At 39.7% G+C, this 18722-nt stretch overlaps 1 protein-coding gene across 1 annotated transcript in view; it reads left to right on the top strand.

Annotated features, from left to right (window-relative positions):
- Window positions 1–18722, top strand: part of CPXM2 (carboxypeptidase X, M14 family member 2) — a gene marked incomplete at both ends in the record, with an annotated part of 73506 nt that overhangs the window by 33064 nt on the left and 21720 nt on the right. Inside the window, 2 exon segments of the mRNA XM_080347790.1 lie at window positions 11424–11508; window positions 12157–12307. Of these exon segments, the coding sequence (XP_080203916.1) occupies window positions 11424–11508; window positions 12157–12307 (236 nt within the window).

Here is an 18722-nt window from a genome sequence, read left to right as displayed (position 1 = left end):
ATGCAAACAACACAAAAATGCCTGGGGCCATCAATTTCTGTATGCTGGCAGGAACTGATCCACCTTAGTTATTGCTCTCCTGGTCTCACTTGGGAAGTTGCTGTTTCTTGTCTTGAAACTCTTGTGCTTGAGATATGGGAGCCTTGAGGAGGAACAGGCCAAGGTCTAGCAACAGCTCTTGAAAGCATGAATGACCTGATTAGAGAGAGAAGGAAACCATTTGTGGTTGGTAACGAATAGCTGAGTTGTTTAATAATTTCCTTTTTAAGGAAAAACACTTGTGAGTCAAATTCTGTGCTCAATCTGCCTGGCTGTGAATTCTATGATAGTCACATGGAATCAAATCTTCCTGCCTTTTTGTTCTTTTTTTCCTTGTGTAACAAGGAAAAAACAGACTTTGAACAAAAACTCTTGGATTTGAGGAGTCCTTCTTTTTATCAGTCAAAGCATGTGGACTCAGTTGCTGTTGTTGGGAAACCTCAGGCATTCTTGGGATACCTGGAATCATGGCAAAGTGCTCTTTTACCATCATAAATGTGTATATCATCCAGAAGATCTGCAGATATCGAATTTCACAGATGAAGTGGAGCCCAGCTGCAAGAACCAAGACTTCTTTTTGATTTTTGCACTGAAGATATGCAAATCTGAGAAGTGTCACAAGTCTTGGTCAATATGAGTAGTGCCTTGACAGTGAGCAGAATATCAGTTCCTTTGTATGAACAGAGAGCATCTAGAGATGAGTGTCTCTGGGTAGTTACCACACTGATTCACGAGGAATATCCAGTGGTGGGTAGAGGGACATCAGTGACATCTCTTTGCAGAGCTGTTTTATTTGCTTTCTCAGGCTGGAGAATGTTGTGTGAGCAATGTGACCTTTTAGAAAGGCTTGTGACATCCTCCTCTGAGGTGGATGGTGCCATAGCTGGGTTACAAGAGGGTTTATGGCTGAATATTTGGGGGAGAAATACAGCATGTCATTCTTTATATTGTTGCCAATCGACCTTTAAGTTTTATGAACTGAGTATCTTCTAAACAACTGCTCAAGGCTGCTGAGTGGGACACTGGAAGTGCTAGTGTGGAATTGTGCCATATATTTAAAGAGATGATGTGATAGTTTAAAATATGCAGTCTCTTGACAAAGGGGGGAAAAATATTAATCACTCTTAGCAGTTTGGCAAGAATCTAAAAAGCATAGGAAGCTTGTTTCCCACAACCCAAACAATCTTTTGATAATTCAACATCATCTTTTGTATTAAGAGAAATCCCACATGTCCAAATAGACTCAGTGTGTACTGACTGTAATATATTCTTTGGACTGTTTCAACACAGAGGATGTTTTGGTTTTTAGAAGAGGATGCAATGTTTCAGTGAGTAGGATTTATTTGTGACTTGATGTATTTTATTAAAATTAGTCTCTCAACCATGTTAAATTATGCACTATCACTGCATGTCATGAAATAACAAAATGTCAATAATAAAAAGCATGGATAAAAGAATCTGTGCTGAATGCTCAAATTTCGAAGCAAAGTTTGGAAATTTTTAAGTGGAGAAAAACAAACAATACCAAAGAAACCCACAAAAACCAAAACAAACAATGTATTTCCAAATATGTTGTTTTCCAGACCTCTCAGCCTCATCTAAATATTTGTGATTTTAAGCTTTTATGGAAGATATGTATTTAAGAAAAAAGATGGAGAAGTGGTAATTTTCAAAATCTGATTTGGATAGAGGTTAGTCCACGTGCCTCGCAGAGCATAAAATGGTTTTAAAAGGCTGGTTGGTTGGAGGAGATGACAAATCGATGGTGTTGCTGGGTGGAAGAAATAATGACAATGACTTATACACATTACTTGCTTCTAAACTGACCCACTTTTAAGCTGGTCATTTTTATATATCACTAACGAAGCAATGTTTTAACTAGAATCTTGTGTAGACACTGTTACACACTCCCTTGCTTGACTTGTGCTACTCTATAGGGATGGCAAATAATAACTATCCAGTGGATTTGATCATGTGTCTGGTCATGCTTTTGCTAAAGAACAAGATATTTGTAGCTGAATAGGAGAATAACTTTGCGGTTTTCTATAGTACACCTTCATCCTCAGCCTGCTCTGTGTGCAGCGTAGCCCTTCATCATCTCCCAGTGCACCTTTTGACGAACTGTCCATAGGGAATTGTGGGTCTGTAGCAAGCTGCGTACCTTCCAGAGATAAAGTGGAGGATAACTTTAGGTCAGTGCAATTAACTTTCTTCTAATTTTGTTGGTACGGCATTCTGCTCTTTCTTCAGTCACAAAATTAATGTATTGCCCCAAATTTTAGTTTATTGCGACAGCCACTGGCAGTTTCTCAGGAGCTGAGATTTGTTTTTATGGACAGTCTGCATGTGAGGATTGCAAGATGGTGAACTTCCTTGCTTAGAGAGAGTAAAAGTCCTTGTTTCTTCCTCAGTTTATTGGCCATTCATGATATTAAGATCATGGTCTCAGTAGTAAGTTTGTCTTCAAGAAGATGTAATCACATCAGCATCTTCAGTATTCTAGTAATCAGAGTATAAAGAGCAGTGATATCCCATTCAGTGTAAGTACATTAGCATTTGGGACTGTAGAGTGGTTACTCATAGGTATTCGAGTTGTTTCTACAGATACTGAAGAAAACAGAATTTTGCACTGTACATAACAAGAAGGGACAAAATACAAGAATAGCATAATGCTGCATTTGAAAGCATAGTAGGATAAATTCTAAATCCTGTCCAGCTCACAAGGGCAACAGACATAGGTGACATTGACTTTCAAATAGCAGTACCTCCTATCCCTACACAGAGGCTGTGAAAACACACCCTGATGAAACTTCAGCAAATTAAATGAAAATGTCTCAATGCTTTATCCATATCATGTAATAAAATAAGCAGCTGCTGTGTGCTGACTTGCATTGTTCGGTGCATTAAATCAGTACAAACTGTTATTTGCCCTGACTGGGTGACAGGACTGCAGAGATTGTTACAGCTTCCCAGAAGTTGAACTATCACAGAGTGAATTGTTCCAAATCTACCGAAATCATATCAAGTATATGGGTGGGAGTTACAAAACAACCTGAATTTGATGCCCAAAAATCTCCCTTGATATATTAATGTCACTAGTTAGGTATTGCACTAGGGTTTAGGATTAGTTTTCTAAATAAATTATGTTTCCCTTTAACTCTGGCTTGGTGGAACTGTCTCACGGGTGTTGCTGTTACAGCAGAGTCAGCCTTTGGCAGCTTCAGCCTTGAGTGCTCTCTTCTATTTACCCAACTTCAATTCTTGTCCCATGTTAATCTACCACCTCCATTCTTGTGCTTTATTCAGGATTTTGGTGCAGCATTTGTCATTGCTGATGAACGCTCACCTGGCTTTGGGCAATCGTAGAATCATTTTGGTTGGAAGAGATCCTCAAGATCATTGAGTCCAACCATAACCTAACTCTGACGCTAAACCATGTCCGTAGGAATGTCATCTACATGTCTTCTAAACCCCTCCAGGGATGGTGACTCCACCAGTGCCCTGGGCAGCCTGTTCCAATGCCCAACAACTCTTTCCATGAAAAAGTTTTTTCCTGATATCCAATCTGAACCTTCCCTGGTACAATTTGAGACCATTTCCTCTTGTCCTGTCACTTGCTACTTGGGAGCAGAGCCTGACCCCTCCAGCTCCAAGCTCCTTTCAGGCAGTTCAGAGATCAGAAGGTCTCCCCTCAGCTCCTGTTCTCCAGCTGAACCCCCCAGGTCCCTCAGCCGTTCCCATCACACTTGTGCTCCAGCCCCTTCACCAGCTCTGTTGCTCTCCTGGGAGCTGAGTTTGTGACCAGCTCAGGTAATCCTGTGTAGGTGGAGTCCTGACAACGTACCCAGAAGTTTATTTATACTTTCACAAGTTTGACAAAAACGTCAAAACTGATGATGTTGTGTTGCGGGTGTGATTTGTCACGAGGTTCTTGCTCCAGTTCTGACTCTTGCCAAAGACTTGGTGACTCACTATGCAGGGCTGGGAGGGAGCAGGTCACTGCTGTCCCCAGGAGAAGGGCTCCTGCCCAGTTAACCATCGCTTTGCACTGGGAGAAGGTGGTGTTGTGTGGATAGAACCCGGTTTGCGCCATGACGCTCACTGGAGATGCTCAAAAGAGGGAGGAAAGGTTTTTAACCTCTACAGTGGGAAGTTTGAATTCAAGTCAGCCGCAGCCTTCAGGAAAAGGATACATCAAATGAATGCAGACATCTGTTGCAACAGATTCACTGATTAGTCACAGCCTTGACTTGTATATTTTGCATGTGCATTATGAGTCGTTGCAATGAGAATGATTGTGTCTGGGGTCACCTCGAGGACATCAGGCAGATGCTCCTGTCCCCTCCACTCATGCCCTGAGGAGCCTTCCCAAACCAGCATCCCTTCTGTATGCACCAAGCGGCACTTGGCTGCATCTTCATGTGCGCTTGGTAGATGTGAGCCCCTTCAAAATTTAAATGTGCTCACGACTGTGCACACAAATGGCAGCATTTGCTGGTTACAGTCAGGGCTTTTCATTTTTCATTCCTTTAATATTCACGGGAAGGAGACAAAAAGACATAGTGAGGCAGTGACTATAGTTCAGATTTTTCTCCTCAAATATGTGACTGATTCACAAAGGTGTGATAGGCATGAACAGGAATGGAAAATTAGAAATTAAAAAGTAATCACAGCTTGGTTGTGCGCAGCAGATACAGAAAATAAGAAAGGGGAAAGTCTGGTGTAGGAAGAATTTCAAACACACACAGATCTCTTTACAAATAATGGCCCAAAATCACAGGTGTTAAGACCATCAAATCTCTGGGGCAGAGGATGTCTGACCCCACATAGGGGGCCTGGCACCTTCTGAATGTACAGCAGCAAAAGGAAACACCTACATCTGCCACCAGATTTTCTGGAAAGGTGAGGAAGTTGGAGATTAATATCTTGTGAAAACCCGGCTGGGACTGGCAGCCATTGGGTGGGAAATGCACTTGCAACCCCAACTCCTCACTGAGAAAAGAGCTTTGGAAAATCAGGGCTTAATTCATTCTGAGCAAGTGAAATTCTGCCCCTCAGCTTTTCTCTGTAGGGCCTCCAAAGAGCCACATTTCACAGCAGTATGTTAATTTAAGTTAGCTAGAAGCAATTTTTAAAATTAAACATTCAAAGATATTCAATTATTAAAAAAAATACCCCTGCTTGCTAGTCAAGCTCCATCTCTTAAATCATGTTTATTTTAATTAGTTTCTAAAACTTGCTGGGCTACCTGTGGTTAGCCTGAGCATTTTTTAACTTGGCTTATTTTTGAAACTGTTGGGCAGTGGGTGATTTAAACTTTTATCAGCATAAATATTATTATAGAATATTAATATTAGTGGTTTTACATTTAATTGCATGAGACTACAAATTACTTTTTTTTTTTTCAAGCAGAAATCCATTTAATTGCCAGCATGCTGATTCTTTTGCCTGAATACGGTTTAATCTAAGGTTTGTCTAGCATTTTTTTAGTGTAGAGATTCCACTGTTTCAAGTATTTTGGCTTGTTAATTTATATATAATGGGAGGATACACATCTGTGTGCCTGTCTCTTTCTATTCTCTATTAATTTTCAGGATTTCTAATGCAAGTAAATCAGATTAACCTGACAGTAGAAGAATAATATGGTCAGTGGGGGCCAAGTCCATTGCAGATGATGCCAACCTGAACTCTGCCAATGTTTGCTTCTTATCCCCAGCATCTCCACCACTGTGGGCTTGAGCTTCTGCTGATGAGCCCCTGCCAACCTTCCTTTTTTATCTCCAATCACGAGGGGTATAGTGATGTGGAAAAGCATCCTTAGAGACTAGGATAAGTATATCAGGTTTATTTCACTTGTTGCATATTCAGCTTTCCATAACTGAGAAGCTTGGCTTTGAAATATTATGTGCAGCAGATGCTGTTCAAACAAAATAAAACCGTATCCAAATAGTCAGAAGTCTCAGCTGATGTGCTCGCCTGCTGGAGGCTGGGCAGCCAAAACTCTGGCATCCCTCCCGCCTCCCTTTTAGTGCTCACTGTGTGCTGTGCTGAGTTGGGATTCATCTCCGTGTTCAATACACAGAAAGAAAAGTACAAAAATTATTCTGGGGAAGGCAAGGCAGAAATATATTTTGCTGTTCTGGTGCTGTCCTGATGTCTTTCCCTCTGCTCGGTAGCCTGATGATGTACTTAGATAAGGAAAAGCGGGTTCTCGGGACAGGAACCTGCCAAGGCTATAGATCTGCTCTTAATTCTCCCTTTTGATTCAAGTTTTCACTCTATCCCTAGGCGAGTCACTTAATCCCTCTGTTTGTCTTTTTTTTGGATGGAAATGATCAAGCTGGACATTTCCATGCATCACAAGAAATTGAATTTAAAATCTAAGATGTCCAAATAAGCCTTGTCTAAAGCTAATGTGTTACAGACAAAACCCAACTAATAAAAAAGAATAAGAAAACCTCACCACATTAAGTAAATTTGAATTGTATTTGATTTTTGCATTTACTTTCTGTGAAAAGGCATGATGAATCTTGGCAATAGATACGGAGCTTTTTCAAGTAGGTTCATCCTGAAGAGATAAGGATTATTAATGGGAAGCACCTGAATCCAAATAATTTCTGTCAAATCTGTACCTCATGATCCTTTTCTAGCACTGATGAAATTTGTGAGGCAGCAGTGGTAGAAGGAATTTGTGCTGGAACATGAGATGCAGGTAACCTCGAATGCTTTTGGAGGTACTGCTGTGTAATAATTTCTGTATTGCCTAGTTTACTGCAAGAAAGAGCTTGATAATTAATGCATTCTTTTTTGAATACTGGTGTAGGTCTTTCTCTGAATTATGTCTCCTTGGCTCTATAAAATTGACAAGTATTTGAGGAATATAACTGTAGGTCCAGACAGATTTTATAGAGTGAGTTCAGAGGAACTTCTCTAAAACAATGGTAGGCATGTCCCAAGTACTATAAAGTTTTATAGTTTTATAGAATCATTTTGATTGGAAGAGACCCTCAAAATCATCGAGTCCAACCATAACCTAACTCTGGCATTAACACATGTCCCTAAGAACCTCATCTAGGCATCTCTTCAACTCCTCCAGGGATGGTGACTCCACCACTGCCCTGGGCAGCCCGTTCCAATGCCCGACAGCCCTTTCCGTTAAGAAATTTTTCTTGCTATGCAATCTAAACCTTCACTGGCACAGCTTGAGGCCATTTCCCCCTGTCCTATCACTTGTTACTCAGGAGAAGAGACCAACCTCCTCCATGCTACAACCTCCTTTCAGGTAGTTGTAGACAGCAAGAAGGTCTCCCCTCAGCCTCCTTTTCTCCAGGCTTTCAGCTTTCTACAGACAGCTTTATCATTCAGTGCTGATGGGTCCCCAAAAGATTCTGTGTGATGTGCTGCGGAAATTTATATCTGCAAATCCCAAACCCAATGAGCTGGATATTCCCATCATCAGGTGACAGCACAGATGATGTTCCCCAATACTTCTAGCTCAAGACTTTGCTTTAACTGTCATGTTTCTGTGGTGGATTTCCCCAGAAGCTTTAGATTTCTGTGTCTACGTGAATAAACTGAGCACCACGTGTATATTAAACTCTTCAATTCCAGGAGGCGCCGTGCTGACTGTGAACAGCCTGCCTGCTGGTTCGAGCATGTGCAACACATTCGTCGGCTTCCTGGGAGCACCAGACCTCCTGCGCTGCACATGTGTAGACAATCTGCAGCTTTCAGGAAGATTTAGTGTCTGAATGCTCCTCTGGTCTGTATCTTTAGAAACGTCTGGTATTTAAAGATAGTCTGCTGCCTGATCGGGATCCCTGTGCTAAGTTTTTGAGGTACCCTGAGTACATAAATACATGCAGAGTTCCCCTTCCCCACCACAGGGAATGTGATTTTAAGGCAGAAGGTGCCATTTCAGAGGGGAATCTGAATTTACAGCAACCTTCTTAATATTGGCAGAAGCTGTTTTTCTTACGATGTTGGGGAAAAAAAAGGGGGAAGAATTTAAGCCCCTTGAGGCATTTTTGCATTTAGTGCCAGTGGGAGGAGGATCTGATCACCTGTGATGGTTTTATTCTGCATCTCTACAAATGCAAATTGGATGCTTGTTGTGTACAGGCAAGCACAGTTAATGGGATGTGGTGTGTGACCTCATATCTTAGCCTGATTTATCTTGTCCCGTGACCCTCTCGTAGTCCTTCTGTACTGCAAATGTACAAGACCAAATGTAGTCCCATTTGTATTTTAATTGGCAGACTGCCTCTGAAAAGCGGATTACTTGTCACTCAAGAAGGAATATGCATATGACTGATTAGTATACATTTTCTTTTGGGAGAAGTTTGACCCTTTGTAACTGTAGGGAGTGAGAATATTAAAATATGGTAAATAAAAGTCCTAGATTGGAAGTATTAGTGTAACAGTAACATCTTCTTATGCCAATACAATGAGCTGATTCTTTTAAAAACTGTCTATACGTGCTATGATTTTCTTACATATTTCTCAATTATACAGAATGTCCACTGTTGTTTTGTTTTCATGCGGCTGTGATATTCTGTTTGAAAATCTTTTTTCAGGCCTAGAGTAATGAATATGGATGTATTGTGTTTGTCCTCCTAATCTTATTTGTGCAGTTGAAGTAAAAAAAAATCTGTAATACTTCAGAAGCAATAATGTCTTTTTGGTTTGTAATATTGCCTCACAGAATGGTCTGGGTTGGAAGAGACCTCAGAGATCATCAAATCCAACCCTTGGTCCAACTCCAGTCCATTTACTAGATCATGGCACTTAGTGCCATGTCCAATCTCAGTTTAAAAACCTCCATGGACAGTGAGTCCAGCACCTCCCTGGGCAGCCATTCCAATGCCTGACCACTTCTTTTGGTCATTTACTATGATTTTGAAAAATGGCCAAGAATATAAAAACAAACAAACAAAACCAAAACAGAAAAACAAACCAAACCACAACCAAAAAACCACCCAACACCACCATTTAACGTGCAATGAATATGTACACAACCACCCCCATTCAAATCCAATGTTTTGTTCTCAAACTTGGTTAATTTTTCAAGCAGGAAAAGTTATTTTTCTTCTTCCTAGAGTCTTGATATTTGCCATTTCCAAAGTTTCTCATTTCCACCATTGCTAGATGTAAATCTGCCTTCAACTTACAATCACAGTGAAATTTTCTGGTGCAACTACCAGGATTTTGCAGAAGTTGAGGGAGGAAGGTAAAGCTCTTTACAAGAGTTAGTAGAAACTTTTACAATGCACTGAAATCACTGTCTATTTTGTTGTAAATAATTTTACTGTACGAAGATCTGAGATGCCAGCGTGGCACTTCACAGATCTCTGGCAGATCTGCTACCCCAGGACGTTTTCTACTGACAGGCAGACAATTAGTGTTTTCAGAAAGCTGCTAGCTTGTTAAAGCTGTTTAACAAATGTTGAAGTAGTGTGTGCATTACAGGTGGCAGATATATTAATCTTTTCAATACAATAATAGAGAGTTCAGTCTGCTTGGCTATAGTCAAGATTTTTCCATTTAAAACAGCATGAATTTAAAAAAATCTATTCATTGAAGAAGGCTGGTGAAAGATTTGCAAAAGACTGATTTAGCGTGTAAAACAAAGCTGGATTTGTTCACTGATTTTCTTGAAATCTTGTGATAACTCATCTTTGACTTTTGAGGGTATGAGTAAATTACAACCAGAAGTTTTTTTCTAAATTCTGCTAAGCACCTAGTCTTTGGTTTATAGGCATCATTGTAAGTCTGTACATAAGTTTGCATTTTTTATGTAGGTGGGACCACTGTTACTCAGAAAATTAAATAACAGATGGAAATCTAAAGTTATACATTTTCTGCTGCCATGCACTGACTTAGGCATTATCTGATGGTCTCTATTTTGTAAAGACTGAGTGAACTTGTGCTGGGCTTGTGGGTGATGAATTTATTCTTCTTCCTTCCCTGCCTCTTTTTTGGTCTTTGCTAGAATCCTGACTCTCTTTTACTGGACGTGTATAAGCTAGTTTGTCTCTTTAAACATAAGCACAGTGAGGTCAACATGTGTGTTCATAGGTAGTTTGATAATATTTGTTGATTTTAAAAGAAAGAAAAGCAAAGAAAGCAGCATTAGTATGGGTGTAATATAAGGGGAAGCTTTGCTTAGGTGTGTCTGTCCTTCTAGATGATCCCTTTTCTCCAGTCCATATGCTCTTCCATAAGTGCCCAAATTGCTCCTATTCTTTCTAGTCCCAAGAGATTCTTCTTTCTAGTCCCAAAAGCTTTCCTTATCGTGGTTTCATTCCCAGCAATCTGACTGCATAGCTTAGGTGAGAACCCATGTCCAAAAGCGACTGCACTGGAGTGCTGCTGGTTACGCACCATCAGTTTATATACGTGAAAATAGGATTTAATCATCCTGGACTGACTTGATGGTACAAAGATACCTCCAAGCCACAACTCTCCGACAAGTCACTGCCTATTGAAACCAGCAAGGTGTTAGGGGAAAAAAATTACTGCTGTGGTTTCAGATCGACAAATATGAGAAGAGAGTCAGGGCATCACCTTCTCTATAGCTGTATACAAGTTACCATGGGGAATGCCCAGACAATACAAAAGCTACAGAGCTTTAACTTCACTCTGAAGTTAGGAAGCAGCATTTTATTTCTCCTCATACTCTTCTTTAGTTGAATGCAGACTAGACATAAATTTAAGTTTGAATGAAGATTTTTGCTTTTTTAGATTAAAGGGGATTTTGCTGTAAATCAGATAACAGGCTACTAAAAAGATCAGCCTACTGAAGATTGATCTAGAGATTGTAGTAGCGCACTGGTCCTGTGATCAATTGGACTCTGCTGTGCAGACAGAATTGTCTCTGTTCCTGTCTATTGCTAACAAATACGAGAATGACTGCAGGCTCCAGTCATTCTTGTGTTGGAAGAAATGGAAATTTTGCTGGTTGAAATCCACAAGCTTTTCATCCTAGAGGACTTATTATTTTTTTCCATCTTTTCTGATAATAACAGCAGAAATAATAAATTTTCTGTAGTTGAAAAGGTAAGATTTTTGAACACTGGATGTATCTGTTCTAGATAAACCATTTATCCCCAAATTTGCTTATAAAATGAAAAGGCAACAGTAATCCCACACCTCCTGGAATCCCAGAAAATTGTCCTGTTGTTATTTTGCTTTGATATGCCAGGCTTTTTTAATTATCTGTTGAATCTAGATTTGCATGTCACTTTTTCAGCCAAGTGTCGACATGACTTTGCCAAGTGGAATTTCCATTGCTTGCAGTCTTCCAAGCTTTATTACATTAAAAATAACTTGCAGTCATTCTAAGTTATGAAAAAATAACTTAGATACTCTTTGTCTTTTTCAAGGAGTAACTGGGTGACCTCTTACAGAGTATTGGTGAGCAATGACAGTCATGCATGGACTGCTGTCAGAAATGAATCTGGAGATGTGGTGAGTATCACAAAATAGATGTTTTGTGAAGATAAACAGAGATGGGAAAGTGAGGGGTTGTCCACATGGAGTTTTCATTTGCCAGATTCGTCAGTATAAGGCTACAAAGCAACGTCTCTGAGCGATCCCACTAATTTTAAGAGCAAATCATGTAATACAGAGGGGAACCCAGAATATCCTATGCAACAAATCTATGTGTCTGCCTATGGATGTGAATGCCACCCTGGCAGTGATCTTGCCTGTGATGAGACACGTTTCTTGTTGCATGGCCTGTACAGATGTTAGTGTCAGTCTGCTGGTCCCTGGGGACATCTCCTGCCCATGAGGTGACCTGCCTGGACACCTTCCTGTGTAACCTCATCTGGGTGTTCCTGCTCCATGGGGGGATTGCACTGGATGAGCTTTCCAGGTCCCTTCCAGTCCCTGACATTCTGTGATTCTATGAGGAGGGAGGGTTTGAAGCTCTGGCTCCTTTCCCCCTTTATCAGAAGCATGTGGGGGGATTTTGGTCTTTGAAGAGCAGCTCTGGTCTGAGCCACCATCAACCTGGGGCGGCACTAGATGACTTCATTTGTTTCTATTACCAAAAGTGATAAAAGACTTTTTGCAGAACTGATCTTGCCATTTCCATATGTTTGGCCTGCATAGATTTTTGAAGGAAACAATGAGAAAGAGATCCCAGTTCTCAATATGTTGCCGGTGCCACTGGTTGCACGTTATATCCGTATAAATCCTCGGTCCTGGTTCGAAGAAGGCAGTATCTGTATGAGACTGGAAATCTTAGGGTGTCCTTTGCCAGGTAAGAGTTTTGCTCAGTCGATGTTGTGCCCAGACTCAGAAATTTTATTTCCTTTCGATAACTTGCCTTTGATATCATACCTGTCTTTAGTGAGTAGAGTTATGCAAAAAGAAACACAAAGTATTTGTCCAGATACATGGACAATATCAGGATACCTCTTCCAGTGCAACTGCACAGTATCTATAAGTGGCTTTATTTATATTGGGCTGAAGTGCAGTGCAATTAATCTTACTGCAGGTACATGTAGTAAAGAGGCAATAGAGTTACACACCGGGACAGTCACTTGCAGATATCTTAAGCTTCTAGGCCAGGAAAGAACCATTATTATTATGTAATCTGATCTTTTTTTTTTCCCCTTTTAATTATTATTTCACTGTGCAGGCCATAAGACTTCCCTGAATTAATTGGAAGGCAAATACTGTGACTGAAGTGGAGTTTATCCTGTACGGGGGAGGGAGGGGAGTCAGAGGTGTAAAGAATTTCTAGCAAATTTCAAACATTATCAAATCCAGCATGACCCCTGCTAGGTTTCAGGTGAAGGTAGATGCTCCTACCCTTGGTTAAAGACTCTGGAAAAGACACAACCTGAGGTTAAGCATAAACTTTAGATATTAGCTGTTTCTCTTAACATATGAGTGCAAAGTGCAATTAAGGTTTTGCTAAACAGTGTGTACAAAGTGAAACCTTGTATGAGGCCACTTAAAAAAGAGGGGGGTGGACATTCGGTATTGAAAATTATGGCAAAAATGTTCCTATTAAGCACATTATAAATAGTCTTATGATGGATTTGTCTACATATGTATGCATCTATATAAATATTGGAAAACCTGTTTGTTCAAACTTTTTCTAAGTTGCCCACTGCTCATTCTGCATCTCTCATCTGCCTTTTCTTTTCCCTTTTTGATCTTAAAATTCTGGCACTTGGGGATAGCTCTCTCTTTTTGTTACAGGGGGCTATGAATATTATTTGCAGAAATATTAAAGCCAGAAAGAGAACTGCCTTTCCCAAGCCTATCACTACCATTTTAGCTGCTCCTGCTACTGCTCAGAGACTCGCTGCCTCCAGTTCCATATTGATGTAGGGTCTTCACATGCCAACCAGAGGTAGCCTGATTTTTGTCCTCATGAAAACAAACAAACAACAAACAACAAACCAGTCTGGGGCAAGGAAAGGATAGTTTTCTGATGAAGAGAAGTATGGGGCAAGTACTGTCATCAAACAGTCTGCAGGTGTATTACGATGACTCAGTGGAAGTTTGGAGTACTTAGAAACTGCATTTTTGAGGGTAACAAATACATCTTGGCCTTGAGTGGCAGTGACCAAGTGTGTCCTGTGTATGTGAATATTCATGTTTTCAGTGGGATTCTGATTTATTTCAACTGTGGGTTTAGGAAACTTCAGCCCTGTGAGTTGCTTGTTTCTCACTGTGCTTTTTTACCCCACAGGGGCAATTCCTGAGCCTGTATTTCCCCTCAGCTCTTGAAAGGACTGGTGGGCTGTTGGAAAGAGGTCACCTATCCCAAATTCCTGTGTGGGTTTGCAGAGGATCTGTTCTCTATAACAGGGTGAGAGGCTGAAGGAACAGTATAGATTTCTTCAGCACCATGACTTTACTGGTGTGGAGGACACACACGAGGGTCTCCAGGGAATAATAGAGATGATGCTCAAACCAGTTCGGGAGCAATTTGTAGGGAAATTTTCACAATCCTTTTCTATTCCATAAAACTGTACTTAGAGGAAAGAGCAAAAATGTTGATATTTGGACAGGTGATTTTTATTAAGTGCAGCAGTTATTCCGACTAGATTTTTATTTGGTATACAGCCCTACAGGGCTAAACTCTGCTAGGCAGTGTCAGCATTTGTCACCCTTCAGCTTCATGGGGCTGTATCAGTGGGTGAAGGTGCTACCGAGGTACAAACGTACCTGCAGTTCCACCAGCGCTGCAGTGGGTGCTGTTATATCTTGTCACAGGTCTTGGATTAGATTGGAAACAGCATCAGTGCTTCTTCTTGGTAGTCATTTATGGAGTTAACTGCCTGCAGTGGCTGATTCAGTTTATTCCTGAAAGAAAATACCAGAATCATTCATTGAGAAACACAATGGGAATGGGATGTGTTTATTCAAAATGTAATTGGACTGAAAGAACTAATAGGTTTTGATAAGCTGCTGACCCATCTTTTTTTTTTTTTTTTGCTCAGAAAGGACTGACATTTCTTTCTTCCAGCTCATTTTATTCATCGCACGCGAGGCTCTCAAAACAAAGCTGTTTCCCAGGTTGCAGAGGCCTTTCCGTGCATGTTTTCTTCCTGTAGGACATGACTTACTTTTTGCAGTTTCCTGTAAATGGGCTTCTTCTCCCATTACTGGCGTCATCTTACTTGTCCCAGTTTAGATGACTGGCTGGTTTGGCCACAGGTCCAGCCCCTTTAATAGAACTGCTGTATCACGCTGTATTGACTGTGTGACTAGAAACCAAGGGTTTTTTTTTTCCTGACAAAATTTTCCTCTGTAAAACTGAGCAAGTCTCCTAAATTCATCAAAATCAGGAGGTGGAGCTCTAGCAGTTCACACTTCATCCTTTCCAAAGCCCAAAGACTCATTTAAAAAGTTATGTGATGCTCAATTCCCTTGGATACTTGGTATGTTTTCTGTTATATATGTACCTTGAATGTGAACATACAAGAAGTCATGTTTTCAGTAGAAGCAGTTTGGTCATCTTTTTGAGATCCCATGCACGTGTCCTCCTGAGTTAATGACAATGCAGGGACAGATGGGGCATAGGGAAATACTCAAGAAAAAAAGTGGTGTGGAAGGAAAGTCAGTAATTTTTCATACCTGCAGATTTATTTTCATGTCTTTTAAACTTGTAATGGTAGGTTTTATGTCTTTATTAATCTCTGCATAAATTAAGTGATTTGCATTCAGTCTATATGATATGTCATCTTTCCATCATGTAGGCTCACAAGGGAGGGTAAGAAAGGAATGAGAGATAAAGAAGAAACCTGAATAAGATATAAATTTAGCACTGACAGAATGTGATGAAAATGGTTAAAGGCAGCTAGGACCCATTTAGATAATTGGAACAGAGAAGTTAATTGATTATCCGATCGGTATTATATAAGATGATTGTAATTTTTATCAGCGAAATATTTATACATTATTCATAGCATATGTTTTTGGTGTATTGTGGGTTAGTTTTGACAAACAACTTTTTCTAGACTGCTGTAGTAGCTCTACAAAAGAAGCTGTTTTATCCAACCATGTCAGTACTTTCTTTCAAGCAACAGAAATGATTTGCTGTTTCACCAAGGGAAAAACATTTCGCTGTAGAGTAAAGATGCCAGAAAGTCCTACCTATAGCAGCGAATCGGTGCTGCCACTTCTTGCTGGGGAAAAACAGGACAAAAGCACCAGCATTTAATTCCCTTTCCAGTTTCCAAAAATGCTGGTATTTATATCGATGTAGACTGACATGCGCAATCTTTTGCAGTTGCCTCAGAGGGATGGATGTACTTTCCTTCCCTGTTCTTTATCAGACCTAAAGAAAATCAAAAAGAAACTGCCTATGATCAAAAGTGCTGAGAGACAGGAGAGAGGAAATTAACTGAGCTCTTCATGCATTTATTTATAGTGTAGAGTATTCATGGCAATAGTCAATTATTTTAATGGAATACATTTGTGATTAATTTTTAATAGTTCTTATATAGAAAACTATCACTGGTATCATGATTATGCCATCACTTTCAACCCAAGATAAAAGACGAACTGCTCTGTAATGGAGTCCCGTGTTTTGCAGTGGATGCATCTTTCAGTCCCGTTTTCATTTCTTGTCTCTTCTCTTGCCAGGCTCCCTGGTTAAGTCTACGAATGTGCTCGTTTTGCATAAAACTGTAACTTTCTACAAGTATTTTTCACTACAAGTGAACGTGCACATAGCAGGACTAAATTCAGCTGATTAGTCCCGAGAGTAAATTTTTACTTAGAGTGACAATCTGTCGTTGTGTTCTGCTTTTATCATTGCAAAGCTAAAACTTAATCTTGAGCAATTGAAAACTTTTTTTCTTGAAGCTTGCTTGAGCAAACACTGAATAAAAATGACACCAATTTCAATAAGTCTCTTGGGAGTTATTTGCAATATATTGGAGTTAAGGCGATATATTATGTTTCCCCATAGTCATCAATACAGATGTGTAACATCCTCTAGCAATGCAGTGGGTGTCATTAAAAGGTTTTCTTTCATTTTATTTGTACAATGAGATGAATACTATTCTGGAAGACTATTGCGAGGCCTCAGAATTACCACTATTACTAGAATCAAACTGTAGGAAATCATTAGGAACAACTACCACAGGTTAAGAGTTTGTTTTTTCTCTTACACATTATTATCGTTCATTATCCTTAATTGAAATTAGTTGTGCAGTGTTCGAGTATGCATCAACATACACAAAAGAAAATCCATATATAGCTGCAGAATATTATTTCCCTGTTGATTTAATATGTGATGTGAATGATCATGACTGCCATGAAATAGATCATGTGGAAAAAAATTCACAGTCCTCTGATATGTCTGCCAGCAGATGTTTTCAAGATTACGCGTGTGCTGTCTGTGACATGTTCGATTTTATGAAGACGAGTCACATTCACTTATATTACACAGAAATGAAAAAAAAATCAGTCATTTGCAAAAAAAGGCACAGTGAGGTTTTTAAGGCAGTCTAAAGGATTTAAACTAGACTATTCATTAAAAACTAATCTAAATCACTTGGAATGACTTAATTATCTCGTCCATTTGGCATTATGTGAGCCCTGTTTCTGAGCTTGCATGCTCCATCCCCCTACAATTTCTGTGAGGATGAAGCAGGTGAACAAACTGTGTTGGAAACGGATGCAAGTTTTACTTAATAAATGAGAGTATTCCGATCATATTGTTTTATGAGTGTTGATTCCATCTTCAGGTCGTGGCAAAGCTCATTTCGTACCTTTCCATGCAAGTTAAAGGAACATTTTAAAATTAAGAAGGTCAAAAAGACCAATAGATGCTGTTGTTGTTAGCGTAATAACTGGAAACCCACTGGAAGCATCAGGGCTCCACTGCTTGAGGTGATGTCTAGAGCTGTAATATAACAGAAAATTCCTTCTATACGTCAAACTGCTGAGCTCTATGGTACTTTTTGTAGGAAGACCCCAGAGCTCTCATGCTGGAAAGTAGTTGGGCATTGTAGAACGAGATCAAACAGAAGGCAGAAAAGTCTTCTTAATCATGTGTCCATCCGTATAAAGAGTAGAAGTATGATGGTAACAAGCTACCTTTACTTGCAAAATTAATCAACTCTACTGGTAATGTAAAGTGGTAGAAAAAACTTATATATTCCATTGTATAAATGAGAGCGCCATACATTTGCAGGATCTTTTCTCCTTGGAAGAAAGAGAAACTGTTTGAGGTGTTGCCATGAATAAATGAGTGTACTTCAAATCGAATTCTTCTGTGGTTAGAGATTTTTGGTCTCTTATTCTCTGTTTTATGAAAGAACCAGCTGCGCAACAGATCCTTGTGCCTTTCTACATTTTAGCTTTTAATTTGCTAATCTTTATTCCTGCTGCAGTAGAAATCTCAGTGTTCCAAGCAGACTCACAGTGGACCCTGGCAAAATAGGAGTGTTAATTCTCCAGGGAGCTGGCAGGTTGCGCACTGGTTTTGAGGGCAGACCAGTGATACAATTGTTCTCACTGGGCAACTTTTTGAAGTTTCCACCAACTCTACAGCATTCACAATCATTCCCATGATATTCATGTTTGATGTATTGAAAAAGTGCCAGACTTTGAAAGGAATGGGATTAAAGTATTATGAAAAAAAAATCAGTTGCTGTATATTTTGGCTCGTGGTGATAGAGAAAGCCTTCAACATCCTGGCAGTTTTATGATGTTTATTTTTATCCTTTTACAACACAGAGGTATTTTTACAATGCTGAAGAGATTTTATGTGGCATTAAACACACTGTGCATAGCTAGAAGCATTGGATATTTTATAATTTCCATTTCTCAGTCATCAATGTAATAATAATAATTTCTTAAATTAACATGGGTTGACCTTTAAGGGTTTTGATTGGACTAGATGATCTTTTGAGGTCCCTTCCAATCCCTAACATTCTGTGATTCCAAAGTCTTCTGCAGGGTCACGGCAGCATTGCTGCCGACAGTGGTTTTGCATCAATTTAGCCTGCAGTTAGGCTGGAAATAAGACCTAAAAATGCAGGTGCATTATGTGAAACTTAACCCTCTTGATTCTTCAAAACTTTTGTTTTATAAGCAAAGAAATCTTGTTTCCTCACCCGATTAGGTTCTAATTCAAATCTATTTCCAGGTGGTCTTGCTATATATAGAATAAGTACTTACTGGAAAGCACAGACTGTATT

This window comes from Nesoenas mayeri, assembly GCF_963082525.1.
Source record: "Nesoenas mayeri genome assembly, chromosome: 7".
In the NCBI taxonomy this organism is placed as follows: domain Eukaryota; kingdom Metazoa; phylum Chordata; class Aves; order Columbiformes; family Columbidae; genus Nesoenas; species Nesoenas mayeri.
This window is presented reverse-complemented; position numbering and strand designations above follow the sequence as displayed.